Here is a 20,721-nt window from a genome sequence, read left to right on the forward strand (position 1 = left end):
GTGGTTTTAAAAAATGATAATTCTCATGACTTAAAGTGCTCGCAAACGATAATTATCCATTTTGGAGACCTACTATGTGTAAACAAACCTTGGAATTAATTTTATTCACTATATAGTCAGTGGATCAGAGATGATTATATTTTCAAATCAACCATTTCCCAATTAATTTTGAATGGCAAACAGCACAGTGGCAGTTCTGTTCTTTTTCATTTACTTCCATTACAGATTCATTTTGGGTAATCAGAGAATTTTGTATCAGCTGGTTTTTTACCTTTAAGGTATGCTTCTGACACTTTAATAAATTGTCCCATAGCCTGTGCTGGAAGGTGACTGATTTTTTGTCCTCAACGGCCCCCTCTTTGACACATGTTCATTTATTACTATTTCTTCCATCAGCTGACTCACTTGAGGCTAATTCTGATGAAGTGCTTTCAAACAAAGACCACTATTGGTTTACATTAATGAGGAAATGTTGGAAAGGCAGCTTTGGAACAGGAGAAATTAGAAAAAGAAAAATTATGAGCCCTGGGATCAATTTTTCTATGAGTCATAACATAATTAACTATAAAATATGAAGCTGAGAAGTATTAGTCTCAGTAGACTCTGATATTTTGCTTCATTTAGGAACTCTGTATTAAGAAGGAAAACAAGGAAGAAAGATTGAAAAGAAAGATAGACTTACAGTCATATTTAGGAAGAAAAATTGTGCAGAAAAGCTTGAGTTAGGACAAAGCAGATTTAATCATATATCTGGAGTTGGATGATAAAAGTCCCGGCGACTTTTATGTTTGCACTGTAATTTTTCTATCATGTTATCATCTCCAGCAGCATTTCCAGTTATGAAAGGAGATATTTGGGGGAGATTATTCTACAGACAAGCATTCTTTAGTAGCATACCTTTGACTAAGAATGTAATCTTCAAACTTTCATACTGTAAACACACTCTTGTGGTTAACCCGTTCTGTCCTTCTGGGTAAGTTAATTTCACAGGCATAACACCAACACAAGATAGGTGAAATATACTTCATTGTTAAGTTTTTTATATTCATTATTGAAGCATAGTACAACCATTTTCTTTATCTCCCTTATTTTAGGTCTTTTGGTTTTAAGTGTAGAGGAAGTGTGTGTGTGTGTGTGTGTGTGTGTGTGTGTGTGTTTGTGACCTTTTATAGACTAGAGACAAGCTTCCAATCAACTTGAACTTGAGATCTAAGATGCCAGCTCTTCTGAAGGGACCACGGTGCATTTATTTTTCACAATTGAGCCTGTTTGTCAAGACTGGAGTCTTTTACATATTTTATAAAAATTTGGCTTTTAATAAATAAGAGCAATAACTCTTTACATTCTTTTAGTGATTTACGATTCTATTTTCTTTGAATCTATGTCTTAATTTAACAAAAAAAGGTGTACTATTCATAAATCAGCTTCATCTAGTGGGAAAGTGTATTAGAATGAGGGAAAGCGGAATGAATTGTCCTCTAATATAACCCTAACTAGCTGCAAAACACTGGTAAATCATTTATCCCTTCTGCCTCTCAAGTTTTTTGGAACTCTAGGAGGAACTAAAGTAGAGGCAGTGAGTACGTATCCTTACTGTTTGCATTCATTGTTTTGCTTTAAATTTATATCTCATGATTGTCATAGGATTCTTTGCAAATGGAGAGAAAACATCTGGCCCAGGGTAAGAGCACAGGTTTCTGTTCTGGGGGGTCTGTCTTCACCACCTGGCTCTGACCTTTGCTAACTGTCTAACCACCAACAGTGCTTGACCTCTCTATGTCCCGGTTTCTCCATCTACATATTAAGAAAAAATACATAAAAACAACAACAATAACAAAATTTTTAAATGGGCCATAATAGCACTTCTCTCGTAGGGTTGTTGTGATGATTTAATTATGTTAATACATGCAAACGACTCAGGCCAACTTCTGGTACATTGGAGAGTTCTTAGTAAATGTTATGATTTTTAACTTTATTTAACAAATACATTTATAAGCCCTCAGCCACAGTGGTGAAGCCAATACATATTTACTGTACATACTCAGCCCCTGGAATGCTTACCATCTAAACAGCAGACAGATGTGCTAACAGGTGTTTTTGATATTTTATGATAGGGGCTCAGAGGTTTATACAAGCTAACATGGAAGCTTAGGGGAGAGGTACCTAACTCAACCTGGGCTGGGGATGGTCAAAAAGTTTTCAAAGAGGAGGTTGTACCTGAAGTGAGTGTGCAAGAGGAAAAACACAAAGGCGGTAAATGATAGAGAAGGAAGAGCACAGGTCCTAGCTTAAAAGCATGAGAAAAAATAGCTCTTTTAGGAAAAAGCCAACATCAGTATTACTGGATGTTAACTGTAACCTTGTGGTTGTCTGAAACCAACTATGACCAGAGTCAGAGTGAGAAGTCACCTGCATACAATACTGAGAGGTCTGGACTTTCTCTTGCAGAGGAATCATTTAATATTTTGCAAGCAGTAACTTGAAAAGATTTGTGTTTAACCAAAGATATCTCTGGTAGTGTAGATGCTAAATTTATATGAGTAGTACTGGCAAGAAATATTCAACAACAGAAAATAATCAAATGAATAATACCAAAATCATATTCTACTCTATAATATAATCATTTAGAGGGTAATTTAAATAATTCTGGTATCAAGACAAAATCTTAATGCTATGAAACTAAGTTAAAAAAACCAAGATACGAATGATGAATTATATGGTGAGCCATATTTAAAAAGTACTTTCTAGTACTTTGAAATGCTATTTGTGGCAGAAGGCAGATTAATTTTATTATTTCCTTTTTTATTTTCCTTTATTTTCACATGATCCTCAATGAGTACATATTTATTACCTTGGTAGCCAGAACAAAATATAAATTTAAACATTTAAAATCATGTAGTTGAATAGATTCTGGTGAGCTTTTCTTCCTTCCGGGGCAGTAAAAACTGTGCTGACCTACTTTTTAATTATGCAGAGTTTGTTAAATATAAAACACTTGGACCTCCCATTTTGTACAATATGATACGCAAAGTCATTTTATTAGAAAAGCAGCTGCAGGAGACTTGTGCAGTTTGAATTATATTTGGGTTACAGACAATTATTTTTATGCTATCCCAGGTTAGATTTTTCTCCCTCTCACAGAAAGTAGACTCAAAAAAATAAAGCAAAATCAAGAAACCTGTTCACATACGCACATACACAAAGCAGGAAACGTTCGAAACTTTTTTCTTACAATGATAAATTAACGCTTATCAAGGTTTATTAAGCCCATACTTTTTATATTCTAAAACAATTTTTGTTTAACATTTTCTATTTTCATAATTATAGTAAGAAAATATACCATAGATTGAAATAATATATTTTTAGAAGTTGTTTAATTAACTAACAAGAAATGTATAGTGATATTAATTATAAAGATAAAGGAAATTTTTACAAAAAATACATTACTTGGAATACAACAATGCTTTTCCTATTACCTCAGTATCATGCTCTCCACCCACATCCTAATCAAAATATTCATAGGATGGTGATTTGACCCAAGCTCTATAAACTGAAGAATATTTATATATGTATTATTTTCAAAATTCATTTATCAAAAAATTACTCCCTCATATTCAGAGATATCCTTCAATAAAATGTAAACAATGACCAGGAAAATAAAAAATTTAGTGTTTCCTCTGAATCACTGTAATAATGATGAATAAATCATACTGAGGATGGCGGAGTTGTTTGTTGATTCATTTCATCTCTGCTGACTTCATACCAGGGTTTAGAGGCTTAAAAAGTCTCAACTACTGGCCGGGCGCGGTGGCTCACGCCTGTAATCCTAGCACTCTGGGAGACCGAGGTGGGAGGATCACTCGAGGTTAGGAGTTCAAGACCAGCCTGAGCAAGAGCGAGACCCCGTCTCTACTAAAAATAGAAAGAAATTATATGGACAACTAAAAATATACATAAAAAAAAATTAGCTGGGCATGGTGGCGCATGCCTGTAGTCCCAGCTACTCGGGAGGCTGAGGCAGGAGGATCGCTTGAGCCTAGGAGTTTGAGGTTGCTGTGAGCTTGGCTGATGCCACGGCACTCTAGCCTGGGTGACAGAGCGAGACTCTGTCTCCAAAAAAAGAAAAATCGCAACTACTAAGACTTATTAGAAAGCTAAATTACTAATTTAAATTAATTCAATGACCACTCAAGAATTTATAGATGAGGACATCACCAATTTCCTTGGGCAAATCCCTACTCATTAGTAAAGACAATGTCATGGATTGGTATGAAATTAAAAGTTTATTGATATAAATAGCAATATAAATGTCATTTAAATGCCAGAGGAGTTGCTAATCTCTCATTTGTAATGTAGATTTTACTTTTAATTTTGACTTATAGAGAGCTCTTCTTGGTTGGCATAAGGAATTATTCCAGAACAGATCATTCTTTGGCTATTGTGAGGGGATGATATTTAGAGCTGTATTTATTAGCTTATCTTGTCTGTTAAACATTTATGAGCTGGTTCTTTATAGTCCAAAATGGCAAGGGAGAAAGAAAGATGAGCTGGAAAAAAGATACTGTGAGATCTTTTGGGCACTGAAGAGACATAATCACAGGTGCAGATTCTGTCTCAGGATGTCTTAAATATGTCAGAACCCATTCTCGTAAGATCCACTCAAAAGCTTGATGGAGAAATAGGGAAACTGAAGGTAACCAATGAGTCATAAACCATAGAATGTGACCAGAAATGAAAAGCTCATCTCATTCATTCATGTCCCTAATTTCTCAGAGTGACCACTTCCGGAAATGGACGTCTCTATTAGAATAAAAAAGAGGTCCTAAAACATCATCATATTTCAATATTATGGTGGTCACTTAAGAGAGTGAGTTGTGTGTGTGTGTGTGTGTGTGTGTGTGTGTGTGTGTGTATGCATGCGCGTGTAGTGGCTTCTCATTTTCCCACAGAAAATGAGAAAAATTTCCTTGAAATTACTAACAAGAAATAGCAATGCCTGACTACTATTCTTAAATATGCAAAAGAAATGTATGTTATTGAAATGTGTTCTTTACCCTGTAGATAGATCATTCAGCCCTGTGACTTTCATGCTGTCTAGATGCCGATACATCTCATTGTTATAAACCTCCCGAACTGAAGACTCACCTAGCTAAACAGCTAATGTATTGGCTATATAAAATTTATTTCAAAATCAACATGTCAATAAACGTACCCTTGATTGCTCCTTCCCCAGACTGGTGCTTTTGCAATATTACGTATCTTAGTAAACGCGCTTTCATTCATCTGCTTCTTCAGGCTAAAATATGTGGGACATCACTGACTCCTCTTTCTTCCTCACTTCACATCGAATCCACCAGTAAGTCAAATGCATCCCATAGTCAACGATTCCTCATTATCTCTACCATTGCCGTGGACTCCAAGCATTAATCTCTGCTTTGCAATAGCTTCCTAATTGGTATCTTTGTTTCACACTTGCTGACTATAGACTAATCATCCGGCTCCCTTCAGCAGCCGGATTATTTGAAAGCATAATATGACTGTTTCAGATCCTTATTCAAACCTTACAACGGCCCACATCACACATATAAACACAAAGGCTCTATACAAATACACATAAAAATATAAAGAGTAAAATTCACAGTTGTGGCCTACAAGGCATTGTATGATTTCGTCTTGATCCTTTGCTGATGTTACATCCAAGCCACTTCTTTTGCTAAATGTGACTCAGCCAACCAGAGCCATCGACACTCTCCCTGCCAGGAACCCTCTTCCATCAGATGCCACATTGATGATGGCCTCATTGACTTAGCCGTCTGCCAAACACCACCTCCTCCCAGACGCCAGCCTCACCAACCCAAACACACCCAGTCAGACACCCAAAGCCACTCTCTTTCCTTATTTTTCTTATGTGTGTTTTGTGTGTTTGCATATTTTCTCTCCCTCCACTATACTATAATCTCACACAAGCTGGGATGTTGGGTTTTGCCTCCCCATTCCTCTCTACCTAGGGCCTAGGATACCACTTGGAAGACAACAGGCACCCGACAAAAATGCATGGAATGACTGAAGACTATTGCAGAGAAAGCTGAAAGATCAAATTTTTAATACTTCTTAAGTACTAGTGGCTCTTGCATAGAAAAGTAGAGGAAAATTCAAGAAAATATTGTGAGTATTGGATGTTTTTTCCTTTGCAACCTCACAATGGTCTCTCCTAAAACGATAATAAATGAGAGTTTTACACCAACTTTCCATGGTCTCCTGACATATTTTTATGATCGAGTTTATTATAAGTAATACTTATTATAGGCAGCATTTTAAAGGTTGCATTAAAAATTATTTTTACATTCCCTGTTTTATCTCATGATTGTAACTGTCTAGTGCTATCATTTACCTAGTTTGAGAAAGGGTATAAAGAGAGGTTAGAACAATATACAATATAAACTTTAAGGAGGAGAGAAGGGGAAAAAAATTCACAGGCATTAGATGTAGCGAGGTGTATCCTAATAAAATATTTTGGGACTAATAACCTTCTATCAGTGGAACGTAAATTTAGTGGAAAGTTTCTAACAGCCAAAATGAAAAAGTGGAATGAATTAGTTAGTTGTGTAAATTCCCATGTGACAATAAAAGAGGCCAGTTGCTCAGAAGTGTAACTATTCCTGATACTAAGTTTTTTTTTTTTAGTATTTCTCTTGTGATCCATGTAGAGATGGTACTACCAACACGATACGGGGTGTGACCAACAAAGCCACGTCTTATGAAGCCTACGACAACACACACACACAATCCAGGTGACAAACAGGCACCGCAGGCAGGGTGGCAGTGAGGACAAGCTGACCTGGGGGCACAGTTCTCTTCTTATCTGCGTTAGAGCATGTGGAGACACAGACAGACTCCAGAGCCTTCAGATCATTCACCCTGGTATAAATATTTGATAGACACCGGGTCAGGATGAATCTGCAATGATGCTTTCTGAAGTTCTTGCCGTGCCCCTTTTTCATGTTGGCAGATAAACCAAACTCAGGTGCCTGAACAGATATGAAGGATAAAAGGGGGAGCGGTAGGAGTAATCCTTAAATGCCAGTTCAGAAGTTTAGCAAGAATACCTGCCAGGCCACCTCACCTCAAAGATGACTGTTGCATGTTCCTTCAGAAGTGGTCACTAACTCTCTCATAAAACCATTAATATTTTACACTCACATTGAATCGTAGACAAAATAGTGTCTCTGAATCCAATCTGGAGGAGGCAAACATTAACCTGTCTGCTTCACTGTTGAGGTCATGGTTATCAAAGCAATAAAATAACTCTTTATCCTGTAAAATAATTTGTATTTATTGCTATTTTATATAGCCAAAATGGAAAATATGGCTGAAAATAGTTATATATCATATCCAGCCCATTTAAAAGTGATATATTTTTATGAATCAGGGTCCAAAATAAGGATGGATGCAATACATTCACACCTTACTTAGAGATTTTTGATGTTTTATTGAGAAAGCATGACAACTGATTCTAATTTTCTCGATAATATTACAGTATGTGTTATTTATGAGCATTAATTTATTTAATATTAATCCACCATAAATAGTTATACTCTATTGTTTATGGAATAACAACAAAGGAAAAACGTCTGTGTATATTTAGTACAGATGTTCTCTTTTTCCTGAATGTATTTGACCTGTGGTTGGTTGACTGCACGAATGTGGCACCCACAAATGCAGAGGGCCAACTGTATACTTCTGCAATGACATCAATGTGCTCAACTTTGAAAGTCGGTAGAGTCCAGTTACTGCTGCTAAAATCACTCTCCCTCAAAAAGGAAGATTTCCCCAAGTTATGTTACTACTCTGACAGCAGTGTGCCTTAGACAGACAGTATCGGGTACTGATGAAAGAGGAGACTTTGAAAGTTGACTTCTTGAGTTCCAATTGTAGCTCTGCTATTCTCTGGCTGCATAATACTGGATTGATTAGTTAACTTCTCTGGCATGTCTTCTCATTCACAAGAGAAGTATCAACTTTATACGGTTGTTTGGAGGCTCAAATGAGTTAATCCATATCAAGCATTTGGAAGATTAAATATAGTAAACTATAAATACTATTTATAAATACTCAGAACAAAGAGACATTTATGGCATTAAAAATACTGGGTCTCAATACTTAGTGGGCATTAAAGATGGGTTGGCTACCATGGGAGTTTTGCAGATTTTACCCTCATATTCCAGATTTAGATATATGTGTCTTAGGAAATAATTGTGAGGTATCTCTTTTTCTAATTTTAGGCAGACATGAATATAATCAACTTGAAAAGGTAAAATTAAATATTAATTTCAGTCAAATTTGTACAATTATCAATACAGAATTGATCTCATTTGCACATTAAAATTTTAAATTCTTGGCTAACGATCACTTCCAGTGTTCACAAAGATAGTTCTCCAGCAATATACCATAGTCAACAATCAGATCAATTTCTGCGTCATTGGTATCTTTGCTGAACTCCTCACCACAACAGAAATGTTGCCAAGCTCATGGAGCTACAGTGGAGTGGAGCACTGGTGATACAAGGTTGGGGAATGAAATTGGGGAAGGGAGACAGATGTGAACACGTTAGTAGTTTTGGAGAATAGTAAATGCTATGCAAAATAAGACAGGTAAATGATAGACAGTGACTGTAGAAAGGTCAGGCCACTGCTCTATGGAAATGACTTTTGACCTGAGAACCTGAGACAGGAAAAGCAAAAGAAACCAGGCTTGCAAATGCCTGGAAGCAGCTCATTGCAAGCAAAGGGACACCATACAAAAGCCCCAAGGAACAAACAACCTCTGCACGTTTGAAGGACCCTATGGACAAAAGGATGATGTGGGTAGAGTGCAGTAAGTGAAGGTCAGGGTGCAACTTGATAAATGCAGAAAGGACAGCAGAGGGCCAGGCCACTGTCCAGAGTTTGAATTTAATTCTAAGATTAAATGAGAAGCCACTGGAAGACTTGAAGAATGGCTGTGGCATGCTCTGTCTTGCATTTAACAATATTACTTTGACTGCTTTAGGGATAATGAATTTTTCTGGGGGAAATATAATACAAGCATTGCCTGGGAGAGTCACTGCACAGATGGAGAGAAAAGCACTAACTGGGCTACGTTTTGGAAGGAGAGGTGACCGTACTCACTGATGGATTTATTCAGTCAACAGATATATAACAGACCTACTATGGGCACAAACTTGGAAAAGGAATGTCTCCTGATATTACTGGGAGGTTGCCTGCTTTCTAGACAGTTATTACCAAAACCATAATAATTGAGCCAATAACTCATCACACTGTAAGATACTGTCACAGTGCTTGCTTATAGATAGGCTTCCTTTTCAAAATTAAAAACTGCAAAAGTCATTATAAACTATTTTATATATATATTGCATTCAGCAAAAGATAGGGTAAAAGCTGCTTCAGATTTGGGACAATATGATGTGTATAAGTTCCTGCTTTAGTTTTCTAAATAGCACATAATTCTTAAATTCTTTGTGTTTATGAGCATAACATCTCAACCCATGTCGAAAGCTCTGTCTCTATAGATTTGATTGCTCGAGCAAGTTGTTTAAGTGAACTGCAGAATGGACTTCCGAAAAGAAATTGCACGAGGATAGCAATTTTCAAGTCCCATCTTTTATTCACATTTGATTTAAATGTGTACCTGTGTGTGAAAGAGAGTTTAAGTGGGTATAATAACAGCTTCAAAAAAGAGCAAGATTCCGTTACTTACATTTTATACTTTGAACGGTATTATTGAATACCTTCAATTGTGTTAAAAGCGACAGCCATAAATCAAGGAAACACTTCATGCTCAGAATCTTATCTTTTACTTTGTTTAAACTAGCAATTTTCATACAGTGCTGGAAGACGCTGGCTGTCATCATGAACTTTCCGTTTACAAGAACACGACCTTTCCTTTACTTCTAAATCTCTTAGCTGCTTCTCTGGTTTGAGTTAATGTTCTCACAGAGAGGTAATTGAACACTGACTGTTCTGTTAGGTGTGAAGTTCAATGGAGACAGGTCTATAGGATCAATGACTGCAGACATGAGGAGTATTCTTTCTCCTAACAACAGGTGATGAATCCCAGCCTAGAGCTTTCTATTTGGTTTGTGTGGTTGAGTTTGTTTATTTCTATTAAATCCAACTCAGTCATTTAAATTATCTGTAAATATATTGTAACCGGTAAGGCCTTCATTTTTCATATCGTTAATTCGTATGTACCAAACATGGAGTTTGCTATACTTCTATTTATTCTTCATTGGAGCAAAGCTCCCACAACAATCAGTGTTGACTATAAACAAAGACAGATTTAGTGTTTACCAAAAACTTCCCTATTAATACAAAAATTAAAAGACCTTAAAACCAGCAACACTAACAACCCAGACAGAAACGTTTGCCAAAAACAGCCGAGGTACTTTGGTAGATGAAAAAAATCAAAGGAAAAACATAGTCATGACCAGGCAAGCAGCCATTGCATCTGATGACTCAATTTGTTTCACTGGAACAGAAAATAATGACAGAAATTTTATTACTTAAAAATAGCTCAGAAAGCACAATACCCTGACACTGCCAAGAACATTTTCAGAAGCAAAGCGTATAATGAGCTAAAAACCTTCGTAACAGAGGATGTCTTTATCACGATTTATGTGTTTGGGCAGGGAGACACGACCAGGCAACATCCAAACTGTAAATAAACCCCGAGCTCGTGGGCTTCTCACACACCTCAAAACACTTGCTTTTTACCACACCTTAGACTGTCTGTGTAAAACAGCAGGAGAACCAACATTCTTTCCCCTATTTTACAGAGAAATTCTGAAGCGTATGGAAATGATACGTCTTATTTTTCTGTATTAAGTAAACTAAGAAAAACAAAATAAACCAAGATTTTCTGAGCTTGGGTTATTAAATGATGCCACAACATTCCTACTGTCTGTCGGATGTAATGGAAGAGGAAAGAATAACTTCCGGTTTTCTTTTTTCTACTTCCGTTTTTTTCTACTTCCGCTTCCTTTTTTCCCACTTCCGTTTCCTTTTTTCCACCTTCCTTCCCTTCCCTGTCCCTGCCTCCACTTGCACCCCTCCTCCTTTGCCTTCCTTCCTTATCTCTCCTCCTCTCCCCTTGTCCTTTCCCCTCTCCTTTCTGTTTTCTCCTTTTCTTTCGTTTCCTTTTCCTTTGACAACGCGCAGGAAAGAGCCTGCAGTAGACACATTCGGTGGCGATGGCGTCACTAGTCCCCCCGGGGAGCCCACGCTGTTTGCCCGGGACACACAGAGTGTGAGCGAGGCAGAAACGCACTAAACATGCACATCGCACTGTGAGCCACGTCATGCACGGTGGTCCCATGTGTGCATGTAGCCGTGACATCCGACTCAAGCCTGTGACCAGGCCGGGGGGGCAAGAAAGAGAAAGCAGAGGGGAAATATCATGGACAGACAGTGAGGTTAAGGTGAGAGAAAAGTACTGTCTGCACAAGCAGCTCTCCCTAGGACGGCCTCTGTACTCTGGATAACAATTATCAACATTGGGTATGCACACAAACATTCCATATCATATCTGCATATGAGCCGTTAATGGAAAAACTAAAACAGAAGTATTTGGCTTCCCCAAGTATGAAAATAGCAACATGTTTTAGAAAAGACTTCTTATTTTTATTTTCACTATCTTTGACTCCGAGGACTAACTAGAGGAAAATGAAGTAGGAATAAACAAAGTGAAATAAGAGAAATTGATCCAAAATAGTCTTTCTCATTTATGGCAATTTAAATAAATTTTAAATAAATATTGAAGAAAAGAAATAAGACATATTCAATAAAAAAATAGAAACAAGACACACTGAAATATTTAGGTGTTAAAAGATTTGCAGAAGAGATAATAAAGTCAAGAATTTTGAATTCTATAGTACAGTGAAAACTCATAAACAAACAAAGCACACATTTCCAAATTTAATTTTGTGGACTAACCCATCCATCCTACTACCTACCAAACCATTGGTCATATAAGCAATGATATACAAAGGTTTTCCTTGCGTTTTTTTCTTATTATCATGAATTCACTGATTATGCTTGTAAACTATCCCTAAATGTCAAGAGTATTATCCACTTAATGTTTATATATTACAGGCCCCGAAATAGAGAGGAAGAAAAAGGTTTTATCTATTGACTAACATCCACATAAACAGGAGGTGGTGTTTTTTGCTGTTGAAAATTTATTTATGCTAAAGAGCTATTCTACTACCTTTCATTCCATGCTTTGGGAAAACTAAATTATCCAGTTACACTAGATGAAAAAGACTTCCCAATAAAATATTGCTGCTTTCATTTATTTTTCTATGGAAACAAAATTGGAAAAAAACAAACAAACAAAAAAAACAACCCAACAATGTAATCTTATGGATTTGTTCATGGTCTGGAAATATATAGAAATGCAAATTGTATTCCATCAGGACCTGTAGCAACTATTGCATTAGAAAGATGTATGTCTACACAATAATAGCAATCTCTTCTCTATTTCATGAGAAGACAGAGTTCAGGTTTAGGAGGCAAAAATATTCTGTATTTTTGCTATGGCACACTTTGTATTCTGAACTACTAAGTTTTAAGTAAACCTTATCGTGGAAACTGAACAAAACATGCACTACTAAAAAACTAGGAAAAACAATTTCCCCACATTCTCTACAGCCTTCTACTAACTCTGATCCTGATTTTCAGTGTGAACAGAAAGAATAATATCCTACATCGTGAGGCCATGCATCTTAGCTGACTCCAGGTTTTACAAAATCCCTGCTGTGAGTGTGAATCACTGCAGAAGTGGTGATTCATGTCCTTTTGTAAAGGTTAGACCTGCAAATCTTTAAGGAAAGAAAAAAAAGTAGATAAAGGAATAAAAGAGGTGACCGTAGGTCTTTCACTGAGTGGAAATAGAATTTTCCACCATCTATATACTCTACAGGGGTCCATTCCGCTCACAGTTGGTATCTCTTCTCCCAGGCTCTGAGCCCCGGAGCTCCCAATAACACTAATTGCTGCAAAGTCCCTATCTAGAGACGAAGGAGATTTCACTATAGTAGAAAAGTTAGAAGTTAATTTCTATACAAATAAATACTTCTGAAGCCTGGAAGGGTGGGGGGGGGGAGAGGCAGGTGAAGAGAGGTTGATTAATGGGTATAAATATACAATTTGATAGGAGAAATAAGACCTAGTGTTTGATAGATCCGTAGGGTGACTATAGCTTACAATAGTCTATTGTATATTTTAAAATAGCTAGAAGAGAATAATTCAAATGTTTCTAGCATAAAGAAAAGACAAATACTTAAGGTGATGGATATTCCAATTGCACTGATTTGATCTTTACAAATTATAGGAATGTAATAAATCAGCATATGAACACTGGAATATGAACACCTATTATGTATCAATAAAAAAAGGAAAGAAAAAATGACTCCTGAAAATCTCCTGTGAGTCTGAGTTAGAAATATTAAAATATTATTTTTAAAGAAGTATATTTTAATGGAATATATAATTGCTTTGGTCTACATGAAATATTAGCTAATTGCTATAATTTTCTTAAAAGCACAGTGTTTACAGGAAATCAAACTCAAGAATACTTGACTACCTTGATATCAATCGTCACCACTAATTCTTTATCATCTACTACCACCTTGGGATATTGCTTGCATTTTATTTTGTTGCACTGGGTATAAAATAGATTTCTGGGATTTACCTTATATATCTGGTTCTGTATTATTTCAGCATTAAGAAGAGCTCAAAGTTTGGTTCAGGTTATTTTGTGTTGATGTTTTCCTAGGCCTTACAGCTGCCTTTTCTCTAATCTGTCTGAAGAGCCAGCAATAATCCATAATGCAGTGCACCTGCTATTAGATTCCATGAGCTCAGAGATTTATATACACGAGGAAGGAAAGCTCATTAACCAGCCTTGGTATATGAAAGTTCAGCGCCCAGCACACGCAGAAGTTTATCACTGAAGCTCCATTATACTCTACTGTCAATTTCAAGTACAACACTCTTTCAGGGCCATATTTTTTGTTCACTTGAATTTGCAAGAGGCCAATACAACATGCCAGCGTTAGTGAGTCTAGGCACTGCTCTGAACTTTGGAACCCATAGGAGATTTTCTGGCTCCAGTACTGCCAATTTAGAACATTCTAGAGTTTGAGTCTCTTTAAACATTAAGAAAATGTAGAAAATTCTCTATTCATACCGCTCTTTGGGTAGCACCAAATTAAAATGAGTTAGGAAAAAAATTAAATTCAGTAGGACATATTCATTTCAAGCTTTTGTACTTACTGGTAACACCATTTGATAAGACTCCAGACTTTTTTTTTTTTTACCATTGTCAGTTGCTGCATATTTTATTGGGTGTTGTCTCAACTTGAATGATGGTAGGCTACCTGGTGTCAGCTGTTTCACATACATGATTAAATTATATTTCTTCCTGTCTGAACAAAGATTATATTGAAAATACAGGAAGGATTCGGCACCAGGGAAATACATGTTAGCGTTTGACAAGTGAGGAACAGCACAGGAAAACATCAAAATGCGATGAAGTCACGATAAGAATCTACAAAAAAATAAGAGGGAGTTATCTGCATGTTAAATGGACAAATGCCTAGATATGCTTTTGAAATGCCATTCACATAGCCCTCATATCACTTAATTTTCGATTGTTAGACTCATTGGGCAAAGCAAGTTGGTATCCAAGGAAATCAAGAAATCCTATTTCTTGACATTTGCTGAATTAGACAGATCTAATACACAATAGTAACAGGAGTTCATATGTGAGTCAAGATGTAAAAATACATTCCAATTTGCATTTTCTGTTTCATGGTAGATTAGAAAATAATGACATATTTTGAAATGGGAAAAAATACAAAAACAGGATACATCTCTGAATGCCAGCTAGAGTAAAAATTAAAATTTTAAAAACTGTTGAAAATGCACTAAAATAATTAGAGACTGGAGGCACAGAAAAGATACAGGTCTACTTTGGGGAGGGACAACCCCAAATAATGTGAATCCTTAAATGGAAAGGTGGACAAGGAGAGAGCCTGGGTCTCAGGTTGGCATATGTCTTTGAGACTGCAGAGCACAAGCTGTAGAAATTATAAACGAGAAAAAAAAATGTGGAACTTTTCAAGGTTATTTAATCCAGTCCCCGTCTTTTAGGCAGATGCATTCCCAAGGCGGTAAGAAAGATCTATACAGTTGTTGATTCTATTTTAAAGTACTCTAGAGGGGGACATTCCAGGACATACCTTCATATACTTTTTCCAGCCTTTATTAGCCCCATAGGATGCTTATATACAAATGAACTCAGAAACTACCAATCAAAATTCAAAATTGTTCCGCTAAACCTGGAAGTAATATTTCAGTCTACCAGCGATGGGAAGGTTATGTCTCTTCTGCTTCCCTCCATGTATCTACCACTGGAAAGCTTTCCATTTCATCTCACCCTTTTATTCTTTTATATGTTGATGACAAGTTATCATTTCCTCTTTTCTTCTGATCTTACAATTATAGAGTAGACGCGAATTTATAATGCTGGTTGGTAATGTTTAAAATTTAACTTGCTTTATATTTTTTATGTTTGACAACGAGAGAGATGTTTCCAATGTCTAATTGCATGAGAACATAAAAATCACAGATTCTTAGTGCCAGGGGAGATCATAGAAGGTACATTCCTACAAAATTTGTTTTTGGACAGCTTCAACGACAAGGAACTTAATATATCATGACACAGCCCAAACATCTCTGAAGAATGAAATTTCTTGCTAAAGATCCTAGAGCGTCTAAGCTCCTATTTCCGAGGTTAGTGCCAAGTTAGTGCCCAACAGATCTTGTTGGTTCTTTTCGATTTTTAATAACCATGCGGTTTAAGGGGAAGATTTTTAAATTACTCATACTCTGATAAAGCACATTTTGCCTTCACTTCCCTGCTTTCTAATCCAATTTACAGGTTTTCATTTTCATATAATGTAGGTTTTACTTAATTTCTTCAGGAATTTAAAGTAGTACATATAAGTTATCTAACATAATTCATTTTAAACATACCTGGAACTTCACTGCAGACAATTTAACTATAGTTTTATTTAAAACATACATCTCTTTTCTAAAGTATGAAAATTCCTTACATTAGTCAAGGTTGACATAAAATAGACCCACTATTTCATATTTTCTGTGTGCACTGGAACATAAATAAAGATATGCTTCCCTAAGACTGCAGAAATGGAATCATTATGGGAGAAAAATCAGAAAACTGAAATAATCCCGACATTATCTAATGACAATGTATTCCCATACTGTTATAACCTTTATGCATACATTTATAACAGGAACTAAAATTACAAACTTTGAAAGATGAAAAGACACAATTTTTAAAAGGGCCAAATTCTCTATCTTTGATTCCAAATAAAATTAGTGAAGATTTCAAAAATAGGCCTCAGATCACCCAAGTGTACAAAGATAATACACAGCTACATATTTTCAGTGCAGCTTTACATTTTGATCATTTTTAAAGACTGAAGTAGGTGTGCCTACTGATATATTAAGCCAGAAGCAAACTCAGTGTATGGTCAAAATATGCACTGCTGATTAAATTAAGAATTTTAACTTTTGGCTGGAGGACCACATATTATTATGTCTTTACTACAATTCAAGAATGGAAACCAACATTGAAATGTTATATTACATTTAATTGTTATATTCAACACATACTTCTTAACAAATCTGTTTTTCTTGACTTATTCTCATAAGGGAAGTGAATAATTTGGAGATATAGTCTAATTTCTCTCTGGTGGGGACAGAATTTGCCAACTAATCTTGTGAAGGGGTTGTGAAGCAGTTCTAAGAGGACAGTTTATAGCACTAAATGCCTACATTAAGAAAAAAGAAAGATCTCAAATAAACAACCTAACTTTACAACTCAAGGAAATAGAAAAAGAAGAACTAATCAAACCTAAAGTCTGCAGAAGAAAGGAAAAAAAGAGTATAGCAGAAATAAATGAAATAGAGATTAGAAAAATAATTGAAAAGATTAATTAAACTAAGTTGGCTTATGAAAAGATAAAGAAAATTAACAAGCCTATAGCTAGACCAAGAAGGCAAAGTAAGAAATGAATGAGGAAACATTACAATTGATACCACAAAAGTACAAAGGATCATCAGAGACTAACAATTATACACCAACAAATTGGTTAACCTAGAAAAAATGGAAAAATTCCTAGAAACAGACACCCTACTAAGACTGAACCATGAAGAAACAGAAAATCTGAACAGACCAATAATGAGTAAGGAGATTGAATCAGTAGGAAAATGTCTTGCAACAAAGAAAAGCTTCACAGGTGTATTTTAGCAAACAGTTAATGAAGAATTAACGCTAATTCTCCTCAAACTCTTCCAAAAAATTGAACAGGTGGGAGAACTTCCAAGCTCATTTTATGTAGCATTACCCTGATACCAAAGCTAGATAAAGGCTGTATAAAAAAAAATTACAGGACAATATCTCTTAGGAACATGCAAAATCTTCAACAAAAAATACTAGCAAACTGAATTCAACAGCAAAGGAAAAGGATCATATACCATTATTAAGTGGGATTTATCCCTGGGATGCAAGAATGGTTCAACATATGCAAATCAATAAATGAGACACGCTGTACTAACAGAATGAATAAATGATAATATGCTCATCTCATTAGATGCAAAAATAGCATTTCACAAAATTCAACATCTTTTTATGGCAAAAACTCAACAAATTAGGTATAATAGGAACGTACCTCAACACAACAAAGTCCATATATGACAACCCCACAGCTAACATCATACTCAGTGATATAAAGCTGAAATCTTTTCCTCTAAGATCAGGAGCAAAACAATGATGCCCACCCTCACCACTTCTATTCAATATAATACTAAAAGTTCTAGCCAGAGCAGTTAGGCAAGAGAAAGAAATAAAAGGCATCCAAATTTAGAAGGGAATAAGTTCATTGTCCTTGTTTGCAGATGGCATGATCTTTTCTATAGACAACTCTAATGATTTCATGAAAAAATTGATAGAGCTAATAAACAAATACAGCAAAGTTGCAGGATCCAAAATCAATATACAAAAATCAGTAGTGTTTCTCTATACTAACAACAATCTATCTGAAACAGAAATCAAGAAAACAATCCCATTTACAATGGCATAAAAAATACCTAGGAGTTAAAAGATCTGTACACTGAAAAGTATAAAACATTGATGTGCGAACTTGAAGAAGATACGAATAAATGAAAAGATATTCTGTGTTTGTGGATTGGAATAATTAATATTGTTAAAATATCCATATTACCCAAAGTGATCTACAAATTCAATACAATCTCTATCAAAATTTCAATGAAATTTTTCATAGAAATATAAAAACCAATCTTAAAATCTGTATGGCACCACAAAAGACCCACAATAGTCCAAGGAATCTTGGGCAACAAAACCGAAGCCGGAGGCATCATACTACCTGATATCAAACTATACTACATAGTTATACTAATCAAAATAGCTTGGTACTGGTATAAAAAATGTCATATAGACCGGTGAAACAGAATAGATGTCCCAGAAATAAATCTGTACATTTTCAGTCAATTCATCTTTGACAAAGGTTGCAAGGATACAAAATGAGGAAAGGACAGCCTTTTCAATAAACATGTACTGGGAAAACTAGATATACCTGCTTCAGAAGAACAAAATTGGACCTTTACTTCAAATCATATAAAAAAAATCAAATCAGAATGAATTAAAGGCCTAAATGTAAGACCTGAAACCATAAAACTACTAGGAGGAAACATAGGTGAAAAACTTTTTGATATTGGTTTGGGCATTGAGTTTTTTGTATATAAACCTAAAAACACAGGCAACAAAAGCAAAAATTAGACAAATGGGATTTCATCCAGCTAAAAAGCTTCTGCATAGAAAAGAAGACAATCAATAGAGTGAGGAGACAACCTATGGTATCGGAGAAAATATCTGCAAACCATATTTTTGCAAAGGGCTTAATATCCAAAATATATAAGGGATTCAAGTAACTCAATAGTAATAAAACAAATTACCCAATTAAAAAATGGGCAGAGGACCTGAAAAGACATTTTTCAAAGCAAGACATACAAGTGAGCAACAGTATATGAAAAAATACTAACATCACTAATCATCAGGAAAATGCAAAATTAAAATCACAATGAGATATTACCTCACAGCTGTTTAAATGGCCATTATCAAAACGACAAAAGATAACAGGTGTGGGTGGGAATGTAGATTACTGTAGTCATTATGGAAAACACTGGAGGTTTCTCAAAAAATTAAAAATAGAACTACCATGTGACCCACCAATCCCTCTACTGGGTATATAACTAAAGGAGTCCAAGAGATATTTATTTGCACTCCCGTGCTCATTGCAGCATTTTCAAAACAGCCAAGATGCGTAGCCTAAGCGCTCACTGCCAAATGAATGGGTCGATAAAATGTGGTATATCCACTCAGTGGAATACTACTCAGCCTTTAAACAGAAGGAAATTTTTTCATCTGTGACAACATGGATGAACCTGGAGAACAGTATGCCAAGTGAAACAAGCCAGGCACAAATAGACAAATGCTTCATGACCTTACCTATATATGGAATCTAAAGAGGCTGAACTCATAGAGCAGGGAGTGGAGTGGTAGTTACCAGGGGCTGGGGGACAAATTGGGCACAGGGCACAAAGTTTCAGGGGGATGTGTAACTATGCTTGGAGGTGTATTGCATAACATGGTAACTACAGTTAATAATACAGTGTTGTGTATTTCAAAATTGCTAAGAGAGCAGATCTTAAATATTCTTACCACAAAAAATGATAAGGATGTGAGGTGATAAATATGTTAATTAACTTAATTATTTCACAATGTATACATATAGCAAAACATCAAGTTTATACCATAAATATATGCAATTTTTGTCAATTATACCTTAATAAAGCTGAGGGAAAGAAAAGAACTAACTTGAAGGAAATAGCAATGGAAGACGTAACATCTCTTTTGCTGCTAGAAATGAACTTTCGTCAGCCTCACTGCAAAGTCAAAACCACAACTTTCTAAACAGATCTACCAAAAAATCAGCTCCCCCAAAATCAAATTTTATCAAGGAAAAGATTTGAAATGTAGATTTAAATATACCTGCAGTAAAGATGTGCTATTAATAAAGAAAATAAAGATGATTTAGTTTTTTTAAAGAAACACATTTGAAAAAAAACTGATGTTCTTGGATGCAGAAATAGAATACATACTGGGTTTAGAAGGATTGTGAGGAAAAGTTCACCTCCTCTGATACTTTTATCCAATTCTTGGGGTCCGCCAGGATACTCTTTGTAGAAAATAGTGTGTGTGAATAGCCCACAGGTTTGTCGCGGGAGGACCTGAAGAAAAGGGGGAAAAACAGCACGTTGACACGATTTCATTAATAACTTCACCACCGTCTCATGACTTCAGAGTCTGCAAATGCTCATTTCCTATTGGAGTTCCTTGGTTGTTAGCGTTAAAATCTTACTGAAATCAAGAGCTGATGTTGGTGTAATTATATAAATATAAAGGAAGTTGCCAAATCAAAGCTATAGGACATACAGGTTAAAGAATTTTCACTGAGTTCTATAAATCTAACCCAACACCTGAGTTATGTTAAAG

General features: G+C 35.7%; 1 protein-coding gene across 2 annotated transcripts in view; it reads right to left on the reverse strand.

Annotated features, from left to right (window-relative positions):
* Nucleotides 1-20,721, reverse strand: part of NDST4 (N-deacetylase and N-sulfotransferase 4) — a 166,742-nt gene that overhangs the window by 46,467 nt on the left and 99,554 nt on the right. For both annotated transcript variants that reach the window (XM_045537367.1, XM_045537369.1), the window contains one exon: nucleotides 20,328-20,456. In XM_045537367.1, the coding sequence (XP_045393323.1) occupies nucleotides 20,328-20,456 (129 nt within the window). The remainder of the gene's footprint in view (nucleotides 1-20,327; nucleotides 20,457-20,721) is intronic.

This window comes from Lemur catta, chromosome 26 (assembly GCF_020740605.2).
Source record: "Lemur catta isolate mLemCat1 chromosome 26, mLemCat1.pri, whole genome shotgun sequence".
Classification (NCBI taxonomy): Eukaryota; Metazoa; Chordata; class Mammalia; order Primates; family Lemuridae; genus Lemur; species Lemur catta.